This window comes from Cervus canadensis, chromosome 21 (genome assembly GCF_019320065.1).
Source record: "Cervus canadensis isolate Bull #8, Minnesota chromosome 21, ASM1932006v1, whole genome shotgun sequence".
NCBI lineage: Eukaryota > Metazoa > Chordata > Mammalia > Artiodactyla > Cervidae > Cervus > Cervus canadensis.
The window spans coordinates 21,697,125-21,715,465 of NC_057406.1; the positions used below are offsets into that span (position 1 = coordinate 21,697,125).

At 35.8% G+C, this 18,341-nt stretch overlaps 1 protein-coding gene across 5 annotated transcripts in view; it reads right to left on the bottom strand.

The window, feature by feature from the left end:
• Positions 1-18,341, bottom strand: part of LRP6 (LDL receptor related protein 6) — a 173,303-nt gene that overhangs the window by 18,115 nt on the left and 136,847 nt on the right. For all 5 annotated transcript variants that reach the window (XM_043439798.1, XM_043439796.1, XM_043439797.1 and 2 more), the window contains 4 exons: positions 17,746-17,957; positions 16,709-16,899; positions 6,571-6,780; positions 4,163-4,288 (listed from right to left, as the gene is read on the bottom strand). In XM_043439798.1, coding sequence (XP_043295733.1) covers positions 4,163-4,288; positions 6,571-6,780; positions 16,709-16,899; positions 17,746-17,957 — 739 coding nt within the window. The remainder of the gene's footprint in view (positions 1-4,162; positions 4,289-6,570; positions 6,781-16,708; positions 16,900-17,745; positions 17,958-18,341) is intronic.

Below are 18,341 nucleotides of genomic sequence, written 5' to 3' on the forward strand. Positions count from 1 at the left end.
AACATATCACTGGCCTTTCTCACTACACTTACACTGATGCCACGGAAGGTAAAATGCTTGGCACCTCAGCAGACTCGGGGCAAGGGCCCCAAACTGTACCAGCAGTCACCACATTCTACATAGTCATATACCATGTGTACACATGGCAGTGGGGGTGGGGCAGTTTCATTCAAGAATGTTCTTGATGAATCAGTAAAAACTAGTAATTACATTAAAATCAATTCTCTGAGTACACATCTCCTCAATGCTGTTTGACAAAATGGAAAACATGCACAAAGCTCAGGCTGCAAACCTCAGCATGAAGGTTCCCAAAGGGAAAAACATTCTGAGCTGTAAACACAACCCAAAACGTGACACCCTTTTAATGTGAAAGAACAAGTGGCGTATAAACTATTGATATTTGCACTTGGGCATTTTGTGGGAAGTTTTTAAAAAATGAACCAGTGAATTCAAACAATAGCAAACCATAATGTACTTTTGTGGCAAATTATACAACACTGGAACTTTCTATCAGAAATTGTAATTTTGGAAGACCTGTATCCAACACTGTTAGCTTGACGGATTCCTAGTACTTAAATATTCTTAACGATGAGATTGGTGGTAATGTTAATGTGATTGTTTTGATATTGTATAATGAAATGCATCAAAACCTGATGATCTGGGAATTTCTGAATGGAATTCTAGTATTTCCAAATGACCAAAATGCATAAGGTTACAAAATAATGCATGGATAAAATACCCATTCCCGGTACAAAATAATTAATGGATTTCAATATAACAGATTATGAAAAAAGTGAACTGATATGTTTTCAAGTTCCACAATGCAACTAACCCTATAGAAAACTATCATATGTCAAGATTTGGTGTAGAATTCAATATGCATATATATAACTATTTGAAAAGGTTATTTAATTATAGCCCTCCATTTTCCAACTACGTTATCTTTGAGGCCAAAATTCTTCATACAGTTCAATGAAGCTACATACTACATACTACATACAAGAGACTGAATGCAGAAGTAGACAAGAGAATCCAATTCAACACTAAAAAGATTTTTAAAAATGTAAAAACAATGCTATATTTCTCAATAAAATTATTTTGCTTTAGAAAATACCATCAATTTTCTTAACAGTTTTAACTTGAGAACATGTAATGCTTTATTATTATTATTTTTAACAAATATTTTTCAAAGTTCTTGGTTTCAAATCCTACCACATAGATAAATATAATCTACACAAACAAAAGCTCCCTTCAAACATTTTTAAAAATGTAAAAACATGGTAAGACCAGTTTGAAAACACATTCAGAAGTACAAAATGAGATGATGGGGAGGTAACACAGGCTCAAATGAAAACACATCTTGAGAAGGTCAAGCAGAGAAATTCAGATTGTGTATTTCTCATTTGCCTTCACTGAAAAATCTGAGCTTCCCAGCTGGCATTAGTGGTTAAGAACCTGTCTGCCAATGTAGGAGGCATAAGAGATGTAGTTCTGATCCCTGGGTCAGTAAGTTTCCCTGGAGGAGGGCATGGCAACCCACTCCAGTATTCTTGCCTGGAGAATCCCAGACAGAGGAACCTAGCAGGCTACACAGTTCATGGGGTCGCAAAGAGTCAGATATGACTGAGACGACTGGCATGCATGCATGTAAAATCAACATTAAATCACAAGAAAAATCTTGTGTATAAATTCAAGATTTAATGAATCCATAATTCACTGCAGTTTCACTCTTAATAACAAAAACTGAAAACATTTAAAATGTCCCTGAACACAAGAAAAATAAAACTGTGGCTTATTTGTATTGATACAATGAAACACACCACACAGCAATAAAAAGAAAACCACAGACTCTGGCACTCCACTCACTATAAGGATGAATCTCAAAATATTACAGCAAGCAAGAGAATCCAGACATAGAGTACATACATCATGATTCCTTATGTAAAGTTCAAAAACAAGTAAAGCTAAACCATGGAGATGAAAATTACTCCAGGAAGAGAACTGGCTGCCAAGACACAGGGAACTATTCTTAATGACAATACTGTATATTTTGATCTGGGTGGGCTTCCCTGAGAGCTCAGTTGGTAGAGAATCCACCTGTAATACAGGAGACCTTAGTTTGATTCCTGGTTTGGGAAGATCCACTGGAGAAGGGACAGGCTACACACCCCAGTATTCTGGCCTGGAGAATTCAATGGACTGTATAGTCCATGGAGTTGCAAAGAGTCAGACACGACTGAGCGACTTTCACTTTCTTTCACTTGAAATGGGTGCTGGTAACACCACTGTACACATCTGTTAAAGCCTACTGACTATTCAGTTAAAACATACATTAAAAAGAATCACTAAATATGAAAAAAAATACTGGTCTTTTAAAAGACACTTTCTAAATGAAAGGTGATATCACTGATTGAGTTTTATCTGTGTCTACATAAAACCATATTTTTCTAAGATTTGCCTTATTGGAGCAATAATCTAGTATTCTGATATGGAAACACTTGCTTTTTTTTTTAAATTATGGCCCTGGTGGCTCAGATAGTAAAGAATCTGCCGGCAATGCGGGAGACCCAGGTTCAATCCCTGGGTCAGGAAGATCCCCTGGAAAAGGGAATGGCTACCCACTCCAGTATTCTTGCCTGGGAAATCCCATGGACAGAGGAGCCTGGTGGCCTATGGTCCTTGTGGTCAGAAAGAGTGGGACACAACTCAGCAACTAACACACACTTTAAGCAACTAGATTCTGTTTTGGGGGCTTCCCTTATGGCTCAGCAGGTAAAGAATCTGCCTGCAATGCAGGAGACCAGGGTTTGATCCCTGAATCAGGAATATCATCTGGAGGAGGAAATGGCTACCCATCCCAGTATTCTTGCTTGAAAAAAATCTCATGGACAGGAGAGCTTGGTAGGCTACAATCCAAAGGGTCATAAAGAGTTGAACACAACTGAGCAATTAAGCACACACAAAATATATGTAATAAGTTTACCATTTTAACCATTTTTAAATGTACAGATCAGTGCATTAAATATATTTACATCATTGTTTAATGCCTGCTATTGGGACAGATACTTTAAGAACCAGAGCTTAACTTTCCCTGTGCACAAAGCTGATCTCCCCAACTAAACTGCATTCTCTGTGTCAAAGATCTTTACATCTCCTGCGGTCCAGAGATCCTCATAGCCACTACTCAATACATGTTATTTTTTTTTTTTAAACTTGCAAGTTAGAAGAATAAAGTATTCTTATAATAACACCTTATCAATAATTTTTACATTTTGAGTGTAAACCCTCTCAATCTTTTTTTCACAGAGGTTTATTTTTTATGTAGTTCTCATCACATAATTAAAACACCATTTTAATATTTTTTTCCCACTTGAGCCAACTTTGGGCTACATTTTTACATCAGTTTATGATCATAATTTTTAACAGCTACATAAGCTCAGTTATTTTATTAAATCATTTTCCTATCATTAGAAATTGTTTTTAAATCCCCACCACTGTAGAAAACAGTCTTTTTCCTTTGGTTGAATTCACATAGAACTAACCCCAGCAGGAGAATTTCCAAATTAAAAGAATAAATATTACAATGCATTTGATGCTACCATACTATGCTTTAACAAAGGGATACACCTTTGTTGTGGTCCCATGAGCAACTGAGCCAATTTCACTACAACATTACTACTACTCAGTAATATCTTAAAAAAAATTTTTTTTTCTTTTTTATTGGCTAGAAAAAGTAAGAGAAACAATAGGCAACGGCTGATAGATCTGAACAGAAGACTATTCTTTCCACTGAATACATTCGCAACAATGACACATAAACTGACAAAATTCAGTGGATAAAGATTACAGGAGGTGGAATTAATTCTTGTTACCCTTTGAGGGTGGAAAAACTACTTTATTATTGAGAAATACACTCATTTATAGTTACAGTTTCCCCCCAAAAGGGCTCTTCTGCCTTAGGATCAGGGTCAGGTTACACCTATCTCTTGTCATGGTGAATTCAATCTTAGAATACCCCAAAGCCTAGGATAGTGCAGATGTATGAAATACCAGGGACCAATCAAGTTAGGAGAAAGCAATTTCACTGTCAAAGAATGCTAGACTAAGTTCTGGAACATGTGATTGGCATTACACTTTTAGAAGAAAATAACAACATATTTACCTCCACATAACAGCTCATCTTGAAGAAGAACCAAGTGCATGGGGCAAGAACACCTTGTGGTACCATCTCCCTTCACAAGACAGATGTGTGAACAGCCTCCATTATCCTGAGCACAAGGGTGCTGTCCTGCAAGCAAAGAGGAAAGAGAAGAGAATGAGAGAGAGAAAAGAAAGGGAAAAGAATAGCAAGGGAGGGAGGGAGGAAGAAAAGCCCAGCCAAAATCAATCATTTATGAGTTACCAAGAAAATCAAATGCAAAATTCCTTTGGACTTTATTTCCACTGAATATAATTACTCACACCATCTCTACACAATCTACAAGTAAACAAGGACAATTTAAGACACAAAATATTTATATGTAGCCACTGTCTTTACATATTTATATATAAAATATTTTAAAATAAAGTAAGGTAATAGTATAGCTCATGGTAATTTTTGTGAATAAGAAAAGCTGATTACTCAAAGTAAAAAAATTGCTGGGGAGAACGCTGAAACCTGGATCTTATTTTCTTTAAAATATAAAAATTCTTCTAAAGATTTTTAACTCAGAAATTCTACCTTTTTGAGAGACATGATGATTTTACTCAAAAAGTGTATTCTAAGGAGGAATCTGCTAAAAATTAAGAGCTGTTAGAAGAAAAACTAAGTTCACATGAATTCAACCACTCAGAGACCATCAAAATTATTTGCTTGGTCAACCGCAAAAGAACTTGCAATGTTACAAATGCTTGATTTCTTCCTATTTGGGTTAAATTAAATAAATACACTGTCAGGCACATTTCAAAGTCTGTCTCATAAGTTATATTTAATGAAATCATTGCTTTGACTTTTCTACTTAGCTCACGTCAAAAGCAACTTGACAGCTATCATCCCAGAATACCAACATCAAATGTGGCCACCCATTTATTATCTGACTCTTGTCAGTAAGACATCAGTCCTGCTTCAGCGTGTGTTGACAAGAGGGAGGGAGTCAGCTATGCACAAAAGAGCAGATGTGTAATACTATATAGATGTCCCAAAGCAGACATCAGTCCTTGTATCAGAATGGACAACCTACACAGAAGTGTTTCTCAACCTTTTAATTCCAAGACACTCTTGATAAACAATCTCCTTTTCTTTAATGTTTTTAGAAATTTTGAAAAATAAAGTTTTTCTAAATATAAACCATATTTAAGTGTTGAACTATAAAAAGAGATACTCCCCCTGAAATTCTGAAAATATCCATAGATTTTCTGCCATAAAAAGCTCATGTATCAACTGAATACTTAGCCATTACATCACGTCTACCTTATTTCTATTAAGTACTCAGCATGAATTACATGTTATAACATACAATGACAATTCTAACTATTAAATCTCAGATACCTCTAATTAACTTCTAAGTTCATGAACAGTGACAACACAAGAGAGACTTGAACAACCTATGGTGTTCTCATTCCTATTTCTTTCTTAAATATTCCAATTTGATTTGAAAACACTGTCCTGAGAAGTTCAGGGGTGAATACTTCTCTCATTAGTCCTCCATTTTAACATCTGCGTTCCTGATATAATTGTGTAAGATCTACAGTAGTGATGGCTGGGAGGGTACATCTGATGACAGATATAACAGTATTATGTTAACAGAGTTAACAGTGTTAATTACTATTAATATTAACTTATTAATAATGTTGATACTAAACACTATAATAAAGATATATATAAATAATATATTTATATATACAAAAATTATAATAATGTTGATACTAAAATATTAATACTAACTCTAATATTAATACTATAGAGTTAATAGTATTATATTAACACATATTAACTAAGCCAAGATGACTAGTCATTTTCAAGTTTTCAATAATTTATGGCCACTTTCCTAAGCTGTGAGTTGACAAACTTAACTAAAAGGGGGAAAAAAACCAAGCATTTATTAAGCATAGTCTTCTCTAAGTTTATACGTTAATTTTTAGTTTGCTTTGTTTTTGCCAAAGAATAGGTTTATTTTCATGATAACTCTATTCATCATTATATAAATGTTAACTTCTGCTTCTGTTGAAACCATGAGGATGTCTGTGAAACAAAAGAAATATTAATACAGGCTTTACACCAGTATTCTTAAAACGCTGAAGGAGAGAAAGAGAAAACATGAAGAGCAAGTCCTTGCTGTTCCTGGGTGGGGAGATTTTTGAAAATGAGACACACCATTCCTTTCTCTAACTCTTGTTTTATAGGGAAAACATGTTTAAAATAAAAAAATTTCCAGGTGAGTCTAAGGTTTTAAAAACATGGAGACTTTTTAAAAATGGCAAAACTAGAAGTATATGAAAATCTTAAAATAGAAGACACACAACATCTTAATTTTTGTCACGTCTAATAACAAACATGAATCTTGTGACTAGCAATACACCATCAGTACTTACTATACTCCTGAAGATTCAGCTCCTTTACTGCGTGAATGTCGCTAAGCTGGGCAATTCGAGCCTGGACTTTGGTTCTACCCTCTCGACCTGTCATGTCAATTTTTTCAATCATTTGCTGCTGCTTATCGATCCAGTATAGCCAGTTTTCAAACACAGTCAGTCCCACAGGCTGTAGAATGTTGGTGTCTTCTAACACTATTCGGTTGGCCCCTTGGAAAGGAGAATGTTCAACAGAAATGATTCATGTGGTCAAGTCAAAAATTCAAGAGCTATTGACTGAAAACCCATTAGGATTCTAGAAGTACTGAGAAGGAAAATATGATAAGCTCTCTAGCAGAAAACTCAAAAATCTTTCTGAGATGAAAAGATATATACATACCAGATAACAGACTAGACATTTAAGTGCAATCAAGAGCAAATAAGTGTCCAACACACAGTAAATACTGGGTTCACAGGAACGTAGAAAAGAACTTCAGAGCCATTTTCAAAAATTTTTAAACCAGTCCATTTTTTTCCAATTAAATTTTATGAGGCTCTCTAATACATAAAACATACAAAACAGTGCTTCTCTATATGAAGCAGTGGTGGTGGGCAGAGCACTCTGTGTTGTTGGCCACCCACACCTGGTGAGCACACTCAAGGCATCTGTGGAGAACAACATCCTCACTCACTCAGCCACTCAGAACACTGGGAAAGACTCATACATTACCTGGTTTAAGCTTCGCCTCAAAATAAGTATTTCTAAAATACCCCAGACACAAAGCCATCCAGCTTCTGGAAAGGCAACCAACTCTGTTACTGAACTATGAGAAAGTTTTTTCACACCATATGTTGAAATCTGTGCCCCACTCCTCACCACCCCAACTGCTTCGCCCTCATTCAAATAGAAAACATATATCCATATATCTTCTTTGGAGAAATGTCTGTTTAGTTCTTTGGCCCATTTTTTGATTGCGTCATTTATTTTCCTGGAATTGAGCTGCAGGAGCTGCTTGTATATTTTTGAGATTAATCCTTTGTCTGTTGCTTCGTTTGCTATTATTTTCTCCCATTCTGAGGGCTGTCTTTTCACCTTGCTTATAGTTTCTTTCATTGTGCAAAAGCTTTTAAGTTTAATTAGGTCCCATTTGTGTATTTTTGCTTTTATTTCCAATATTCTGGGAGGTGGTTCATAGAGGATCCTGCTGTGATTTATGTCAGAGAGTGTTTTGCCTATGTTCTCTTAAGACATACAGATGGCTAACAAACACATGAAAAGATGCTCAACATCACTCATTATCAGGGAAATGCAAATCAAAACCACAACGAGGTACCATTACACATCAGTCAGGATGGCTGCTATCCAAAAGTCTACAAGCAATAAATGCTGGAGAGGGTGTGGAGAAAAGGGAACCCTCTTACACTGTTGGTGGGAATGCAAACTAGTACAGCCGCTATGGAGAACAGTGTGGAGATTCCTTAAAAAACTGGAAATAGAACTGCCATATGACCCAGCAATCCCACTCCTGGGCATACACACCGAGGAAACCAGATCTGAAAGAGACACATGCACCCCAATGTTCATCGCAGCACTGTTTATAATTGCCAGGACATGGAAGCAACCTAGATGCCCATCAGCAGACAAATGGATAAGGAAGCTGTGATACATATACATAATGGAATATTACTCAGCCATCAAAAAGAATTCATTTGAATCAGTTCTAATGAGATGGATGAAACTAGAGCCCCTTATACAGAGTGAAGTAAGCCAGAAAGATAAAGACCAATACAGTATACTAATGCATATATATGGAATTTTAAAAGATGGCAACAATAACCCAATATGCAAAACAGAAAAAGAGACACAGATGTACAGAACAGACTTTTAGACTCTGTGGGAGAAGGCGAGGGTGGGATGTTCTGAGAGAATAGCATTGAAACAGTATATTATCAAGGGGAAACAGACCACCAGCCCAGGTTGGATGCATGAGACAAGTGCTCAGGGCTGGTGCACTGGGAAGACCCAGAGGGATGCGATGGGGAGTGAGGTGGGAGGGGAAATCGGGATGGGGAACACATGTAAATCCATGGCTGATTCATGTCAATGTATGGCAAAAACCACTACAATATTGTAATTAGCCTCCAACTAATAAAAATAAATGGAAAAAAAAAAAGAAAACATATATCCATTCCTCTTCCTCCTAATCATCCTTCAAATATCTATAGAACTTTTCCCTGGTTCTTAGTTGATGAGTTCAGTCAAAGAAAGATACTAGCTTAATACTTTGGAAACATCAGGGGAAGTTCCAGGAAAGAGCCAAGCATAAAGCTAAGCTTAATAAATGGAGAAAGGTGGGGAGATACATATGAGAAGGCAGTAAGTCAACATTCCGATCCATGGTGAGTTAAACACAAGTCTACTTACACTCCCTCCTAAAAATCTACTAAAATGATAGTAAACAATGAAGGCATAAGTAAGCATAAGGAAAAATAGGACATGAGAGTAGAAAAGCAATATAAAATTTACAAGCTGGATAAGAGACAAGCAACAGACCTAGATTAATCTCCTATGAACTTCCTTTCAAGTAGCTAGTAGAGGATGTGATCTCTCAGGAAAAGGAATGAACCAAACAAATAGAAACTAGCAAACAGCAGGTTCAGCACCAAGAAGACCAGCAAGTACATGTCCAGGATAACAGTGAAAGGAGGCTGGCCTAGAGCAAGCCAATCCAGACTGACTGAAACAGAATGATAAAGAGGTATGACTCCAGTGACACAGGGAAAAAAAAAAACATAGATTGGTTGCTGAATCTGCATATATTGAAACAATATGTAAATTAGACAAAAATAATTTCAGAGAGGAAAAAAGCTGCAGAAAGAAATGAAGGTGATGGTTATATTTCCATACGCATAAATAACAAATAATTATGAACTTAAAAATTATGGTTTAATTTTTTTAAAAAAATCATAGTTTTTAAGTTGGATGGGATAATTTAGCTGGGTGGATGATAGAAAAGTTCATATGGGTATTTTAGTGATATATCATTTAAGACAGCAAACCCTCATCTTCCATCAAAAAAAGTCAAATTGTGATGTCTAAAATTTAAACATCAAGAAGCAGCTGTTTTAAATCAGTTATTTTAAAATGACTCTTGATTGAACCATCAGAGATGCCTCTAAGAGTAGGAACTAACAGGAGGAAGGAGCAGAGAAGTAAACTTGGATTTTTTTTTTACAGGTCAAGTGGAACCACTTGATTTCCACATTTACATGTATTATTTTGATAAAAATTAAAATTAAATTTAAAACAGCAGCAGAAAGAATGGTAAAAAAAAAAAAGAAAAAAGATGAGTTGGTGGTAGTGTAAGGATGGCCTCAACTGAACAACTGGAGAAAATGAGGAGAGGTCAACAGTGTTGCTAGAGGACCCAAGATCTACTCTAAGAGCAGTTAAAATACACCAGAACCAGCAATGAAAAGACATACTTATTCAGCAAACTAAAGCATATACTAAATCTACTCTAGTATAAACGACTCTAAGCAGAAAGATAACCCATGACAAAAGTATAGGATTATCTGTGAGTATATAAAAGGAAGGGGGGAAAAAAAAGAAGAAAACCCTACCAACATTAAATCAACCTTTTTCAGAAAACAGGAAAAAAGGAAATGTTTCTTATTAAGCCAATGTAACTTTGATGGCAAAACTCCAACAAGTGCATTATATTGGTAAGAAAGGAAAACCATGGGGTAATCTTTCTCATGAACACAGATGTAAACATCTTAAATAAAACATTACCAAATCAAATTCAGCAATATAAAAAAAGGATAATGTATCATGCCAAGTTTGATTTATTCCACCAAACTAACAAGAGTTCAGTTCAGTCGCTCAGTCGTGTCCAACTCTTTGTGACCCCATGAACTGCAGCATGCCAGGCTTCCCTCTCCATCACCAACTCCCGGAGCTTGCTCAAACTCATGTCCATAGAGTTGGGGATGCTATCCAACCACCTTGTCCTCTGTCATCCCCTTCTCCTCCTGCCCTCAACCTTTCCCAGCATCAGGGTCTTTTCCAAAGAGTCAGCTCTTCGCATCACGTGGCCAAAGTATTGGAGTTTCAGCTTCAGTCCTTCCAATGAACATTTAGAACTGATTTTCTTTAGGATGGACTGGTTGGATCTCATTGCAAGGGACTCTCTAGAGTCTTCTCCAATACTACAGTTCAAAAGCATCAATTCTTCAGCACTCAGCTTTCTTTATAGCCCAACTCTCACATTTATACATGACTACTGGAAAAATCATAGCTTTGACCAGACGAACCTTTGTTGGCAAAGTAATGTCCCCGCTTTTTAGTAAGTTGTCTAGGTTGGTCATAACTTTTCTTCCAAGAAGTAAGCATGTTTCATGGCTGCAGTCACCATCTGAAGTGATTTTGGAGCCCAGAAAAATAAAGTCTGTCACTATTTCCGTTGTCTCCCCATCTATTTGCCATGAAGTGACGGGACCAGATGCCATGATCTTAGTTTTCTGAATGTTGAGCTTTAAGCCATTTCACTTTCCTCTTTCACTTTCATCAAGAGGCTCTTCAGTTTTTCTTCACTTTCTGGCATACGGGGTGTCATCTCCATCTCTGAGGCTATTGATATTCCTCCTGGCAATCTTGATTCCAGCTTGTGCTTCATCCAGCCCATCATTTCACATGATGTACTCTGCACATAAATTACATAAACAGGGTCACAATACACAGTCTTGACATACTCCTTTCCCAATTTGGAACCAGTCTGTTGTTCCATGTCCAGTTCTAACTGTTGCCTCTTGACCTGCATACAGATTTCTCAAGTGGCAGGTAAGGTGGTCTGGTATTCCCATCTCTTGAAGAATTTTCCAGTTTGTTGTGATTCACAGTTACAGGCTTTGGTGTAGTCAATAAAGCAGATGTTTTTCTGGAACTCTCTTGTTTTTTCTATGATCCAACAGATGTTGGCAATTTGATCCCTGGTTCCTCTGCCAAGAACAGAACTTCCTTAATCTGATTTTTAAAAGTTACCTACAGAAAAACCTTAGCAAAAACCTAATAATGAAGTATTGGATGCTTTATCCTCAAATCATGGAAAGCAAATACAAAATTAAACAAAAATACCTAGGGACTCTATTATTTTGTTCAATATTGTACTGGGGCGGGGAGTAGTCCCCAGTCAATGTAGTGAGGCAACAAGGAGAAAAGGACTGAAAAAGAAAAAAAACAACTTTCCTCATTTGTAGACAAATGATTCCATAACACAGAAAATTCTATTAATAATTTAGCAAGGTGGTTGGGAACAAACTCAATGTACAGGTGTAGGAGAGGAAAAGAAAAACTGTATTTCTGTATTTCAGCCACAGCCAGAAAATGAAATATTAAATATTTAGAATACTCCTAATTTATCACTAGCATTCAAAAGCATTAAATACCAAAGAATAACTACAATGAAAGACAGGCAACCTCGACAGAGAAAATTACAAAACACTAAGGGAAATTAAGTTTTAAATACATGGAGATATATACCATGTTCATGGTTTAGAAGACTAATATTATAAAGATAACAATTTTTCCTAAACTGCTATAAACTTAAAGCAAGGCCACTCAGAATTCTACTAGGTTTTTTGTTTTTGGTGGAAACTCAAGAGGCTGATTCTAAAATGTATATGGAAATGCAAAATGTCAACAACTGCCAAGATAATCTTTGGCAAGAAATATTAAGGTAATACTAATCAAGGTAAGAAATACTAAGGACATACACTGCTAGACAAATCTGCTATAAATTAAGACACTATAAAGACAAGGTGACCAAGGGAACATTAGGGTCCAGAAATAAACTCACACAAATATAATTACTTTATTTACAACAAATGTAACAGGAAAGAAGAGTAGGGGAAGAATGGTCTTCTCAAAAGAGATGGTCCTGAATCAGTCACACAGAAAACAGAATTAAACCCCTGTCTCACATGGTACACAAGAATAAATTCCAAATGGATTAGAGATCTAAAATAAGACAAGTTAAACAAAAAAAATGTTAGGAAAAAACAAAAGAAAATATCTTTGTAACTAAGCAGTAGGCAAAGATTTCTTAAACATAACATAAAACGCACAAATCATACAGGGAAAAATTAATAAGCTGTGCAATGCTAAAAATATAACTTATTTTCATCTAAAGACATCACTGGGAGAGTGAAAAAGTAAATCACAAGCAAAGATTTATATAAAACATATCTTTCTCTATAGAGGCAAGTATAAAGATGTATCAAAAATCACTACAGATGACTTTTAAATGGAAAGATACACCACAGTCATAAATGAAAAGACTGAATTCTTTAACCACAACAATTCTCCCTGAATATGTATGTAATTTAATAATGCATTAATACACTGAATAAAGAATTTCTAGAAATCAGTAATAGAAAAATTGACAAAAACTAAGAACTGCAATTCACAGAAGAAACATGAGTGCCCAATAAATTAATTTCAATATCAAACAGAAAAATTTGTATTTTATTAATAATCAGATATACCTTTAAAACTATTGGATTGGTAAAAATTCAGAAGTCTAACAGTACCAACTACTAAAGGAGAAACTCATATACTTCTAGAGAGGATTTTAAACCGATACAATCACGTTGGAGAGCAGTGTGAACAGACATATTCAAGTTGAATATATACATACCACATTACATAGCAATCCCACTACTAGGTTTAGACTACTGCTTTTAATGGCAAAAAATTGGAAACAGCAGTTTAGACAGCAGAATAGAAATAGAGAAACTGTAGAATGATCATACAACGAAACCACTATTTAGCAAAATAACTAACATAGATTTGTGGATCAATAGGGATCATCTCAAAACTGATATATCTGAAAAAGGCAGGTGACAAAGAAATACATGAGACTATATTAAATTTAAAAAGTAAAAAAGCTTAAATTTGTATCAGTATACACAGTAAAAAATACAGACACACAGAGCAAACCATGCACGGCAAAAAAACACATCAAAAGTTGCCTCTTAAGAAAAAGGAAGGAAAACAGAATTGGGGAAGGAGACACAAGAGCTTCAAATTCTCCCTATGTCTTTTTTCAAGAGAGGAGGAAAGGAGGTTCAAAAGCAAGTATGGTCAAACACTAAGATTTGACTAAGTTGGATGGCAGAAACTCTGTACTTTCTATATGTTAGAACCATGTCATAATTAAGAGTGGAGAAATGAAAAAAAAAATTTAGAAAAAAAAAAAGCTAATTCATTAAAGTATCAATAATGTTAGTGTTTTGGATTTTCTTTTTTATTTTCTAAACTGTCTAAAGAACATGCATCACCTCTATTAAAAAAAATTATAATAATCCTAACTGAAGAAAAAAGAGAAAAGGAAAAGTAGGGGAAAAAAATCCACTGACATATTAGTAAGGGCTAAAACATGGATATAAGTAACTATTAAACAAATGAGATGGGATATAAGAGATACAGGTGATCAGTTAAAGGAAAGAATATACTATGCAAGGTGTGTGCATGACAGTTTGGAATCAAAGAAGACATAATGGAAGGGAGTCTTTTGAACCTGAAGAGAGAACTTGTTTAGTTTTTGAAAAATTACAAATACATTGAAATATATAAAACTTTAAATGATTCAGAAATACTCTTAACACATTAGCATGCTAAACTTTTAAACCTTTCTCAAGATATATTTGCTTGAATATTTTTCAAGGAATACACAAACATATATGTTTACAATAGTATATACATATATTATATGTGTAATGTGTATATGTATACACATGTATGTCTCTGTATAGGATATATTGCATTTTTGGAGGCAATCTGCCAGTGTATACAGTGTGTGTGCATATGCATGTGTGTGTGTGTGTATAATATAGTTTTAAATTTTACTTTTTTTTCCATTTATATTAGTTGGAGGCTAATTACTTTACAATATTGTAGTGGTTTTTATCATACACCGACACGAAACAGCCATGGATTTACATGTGTTCCCCATCCCGATCCCCCCTCCCACCTCCCTCTCCATCCCATCCCTCTGGGTCTTCCCAGTGCACCAGCTCTGAGCACTTGTCTCATGCATCCAACCTGGGCTGGTGATGTTTCACCTTTGATAGTATACTTGTTTCAATGCTGTTCTCTCAGAACATCCCACCCTCGCCTTCTCCCACAGAGTACAAAAGTCTGTTCTGTACATCTGTGTCTCTTTTTCTGTTTTGCATATAGGGTTATCGTTACCATCTTTTTAAATTCCATGTATATGCGTTAGTATACCATATTGGTCTTTATCTTTCTGGCTTACTTCACTTTGTATAATGGGCTCCAGTTTCATCCATCTCATTAGAACTGATTCAAATGAATTCTTTTTAATGGCTGAGTAATATTCCATTATGTATATGTACCACAGCTTCCTTATCCATTTGTCTGCTGATGGGCATCTAGGTTGCTTCCATGTCCTGGCTATTATAAACAGTGCTGCGATGAACATTGGGGTGCACGTGTCTCTTTCAGATCTGGTTTCCTCAGTGTGTATGCCCAGGAGTGGGATTGCTGGGTCATATGGCAGTTCTATTTCCAGTTTTTTAAGGAATCTCCACACTGTTCTCCATAGCGGCTGTACTAGTTTGCATTCCCACCAACAGTGTAAGAGGGTTCCCTTTTCTCCACACCCTCTCCAGCATTTATTGCTTGTAGACTTTTGGATAGCAGCCATTCTGACTGGCGTGTAATGGTATCTCATTGAGGTTTTGATTTGCATTTCTCTGATAATGAATGATGTTGAGCATCTTTTCATGTGTCTGTTAGCCATCTGTAAGTCTTCTTTGGAGAAATGTCTGTTTAGATCTTTGGCCCATTTTTTGATTGGGTCATTTATTTTTCTGGAATTGAGCTGCAGGAGTTGCTTGTATATTTTTGAGATTAATCCTTTGTCTGTTTCTTCATTTGCTATTATTTTCGCCCATTCTGAAGGCTGTCTTTTCACCTTGCTTATAGTTTCCTTTGTTGTGCAAAAGCTTTTAAGTTTCATTTGTTTATTTTTGCTTTTATTTCCAATATTCTGGGAGGTGGGTCATAGAGGATCTTGCTGTGATTTATGTCAGAGAGTGTTTTGCCTATGTTTAATAAAACTGTGCTTAAATAAAACTAAATCTTAATAACATTACACAACTTAATTTTAAAAAATCATCCTTCTATGTCACTACACACCTCATCTATTGAATAATATTTCACACACTTAATATACTCAGATGTATTTTTTTGTACATATTACAAAGAATGCTCAGCAAACACATCCGTTGTCTGTAAGACAGCTCTCTGAAACGGAAGTGCACCAGCACATTTCCCTCTGAAAAGGTTCTACTAATTTCACTTCACAAAAGTATATGAGAGCATGCCACTTGTTACCTTTCTGGACAATGCTAGGAATAATCAACTTTATATTTTATGGCTCTCATATAATGTATTATTTTAATTTCATTTCCTTGATCACCGTTAAGGCCACACAGAGTATTTGGACTTCAGAAACTGGGGTATGGGAACAACTGTGATTGTAAACAGAGGATTACAGAGAAATGAAAAAGTACATTTGAAGATCAACAAATTATTTAATTTCATTAAAACACACCAGGAATGTTAAGATCATTTGCATTTAACGATGAGTTTGTGAAAGACAAATACCAACTTAAGCATTCAACCAGACTTTTTTCTTTGGGTTATGAGACTACCCTGGAGGGTTTTTCAGTATGGCAGTGACATGATTAGAAACCATGCTTTGGAAAATTAATTCAGGAACAGTGTGTAAACTTCCAGGGAGGAAAAATCAACAGGGAGGAGACTAATCATAGTCTAGAATTCAGGCCAGAGATGATGAGAAGTAAAGTAGAGTGGAAGAATTAGAAAAAGAGAAGAGGTGCATTAGAAACGTACTATTTACAGAGCCCAAATCAAGAAAATTGGCAAGTTTTTAGATAACAAATGGAAAAATCATGTTGATGGTTAAAGAAAAAGTGCTTCCCAACCTACTTGCTGCTGACTACTCTTAGTGAATAAAACTGTAAAGAAATGTGTACAACAGAAGGAAAATACAAATGCTATCAGTGAATCATCTCAATTATTGAAACAGAAATAATATTTCTTGGGTACCTGAGAGATCACTGCTTTCAATTCGCCGGAGATCTGAATCAGCCCAGAAGAGTTTGCCTAATCTGCTATCAAGAGCTAAAGCAATTGGTTTACTTAAACCACTGAAAAAGAGGACTTCCCGTTCTGTTCCATCTAAAGCAGCTCGTTCAATTTTGGGAGACCTTTCCTGAAGATTGGTAAAATACATATACCTGGAAAGAAAGAGGAAACTCTAAGTTTACTAAAATAAGAAACCACACAAAATGAGAATATTTCTGTTAAGATAAAAGGAAGTAAAATAGTACTAAGTGTAATTTTTTAAGGTTTTAGAGTATATTTTAAAGATCATGGAATACATTTCTTAATTTCAAAAACAGTAACAAAGGTTGCACAGAATTTCTTAGGGAGTTAACTTCCAGGAATTAATAAAACAAAATGTTAGACAGAGGCACACTTATGCTTTTGGAATAATATGATAAATAAAAGATAACAGCAGTAATCAGATTTGGACACAAACTTTTAAATTTCTTTTCTAGTCCATTTCATAACTGAAAATAAAGTCATATATGAATTATTTCTTATATTTAACTTCTTCAGTTCATCTCTTTCCTATAGCTCTTCTGAAGTAAGCTACTTTCCTTGCTGAATTCCTTATCATTCATTCATATTAAATTAAGTACTATTAATTGAATGCAAAGCTCTGTATTAAAGACATACTAGGTTCTTACATAAAGGAACCTAAAGCCGAGAAAATATAAGCCTGAAAATAATCAAGTATAAGGTAAACTGGAAAGGACTAAAGAGGCACAGATATAGACTAGTGGGCATTTAAGAGAGGAGGACGTCACATTTGGAGGAGGGTGGCACAGGGGAGATCAAGGGGAAATTAGTGGAGGACGACTTAGTTCCAACAGTTCTGGAGGTATGGGTAGAAACGACAGACAAAGCAGTAGTGACTAAGGAAGGACATTCTAGGCAGAAAAACAGAGAAAGCAAGAATATAAATGGGATAAATAGGAAAGCTGATGAGGGTTTGAGATTCCCTGTTGGTAACATACCCTTTTTCTGGGTTTACCACAATGGCTCGAGGTCTGTCTTGCTCGCCCTTTAACACCACTCCAATTGATCTCCCATCTAATCTCGTTACATTAATGACATTGGTGGCCTCACAAGTCCAATAGATGTAGCGGCTATAAATATCAATGCTGAGGTCATAGGGCTGGATTTCTAGGTTCTGATTCGGAACTGAGCTCACAACCACAGTAAAGCCCTAAGGAGAAAAAAAGAAACATACACAGAACATGAGACTCCAAGCCAGACAGCCCTGGGATTACTCACAATACTTACACGTATGTGGTCACACACCTGAGTGGAACTCCCAAGTCTCAAGGGACATTTCTTAGTGAACATTTCAAATGTTCCCTTGGTTATTATGACATAAAGTAGAAGAGAGACAGAGGCTGTTTTAGTTGCTCTAAGAACATGACAGTGCATTGATCAGAGATGGGAATGAGAAGGTGGCAGCTGCTTCCTATAAACTAGAGACAGCTGTGGCTAGAAGAACACTCCAGAAATAGCTCTAAAGCAGTGGTGCTCAACCAGGAGCAATTCTGCATTTGCAAGTGCCCCTGGAGAAGGAAATGGCAACCCACTC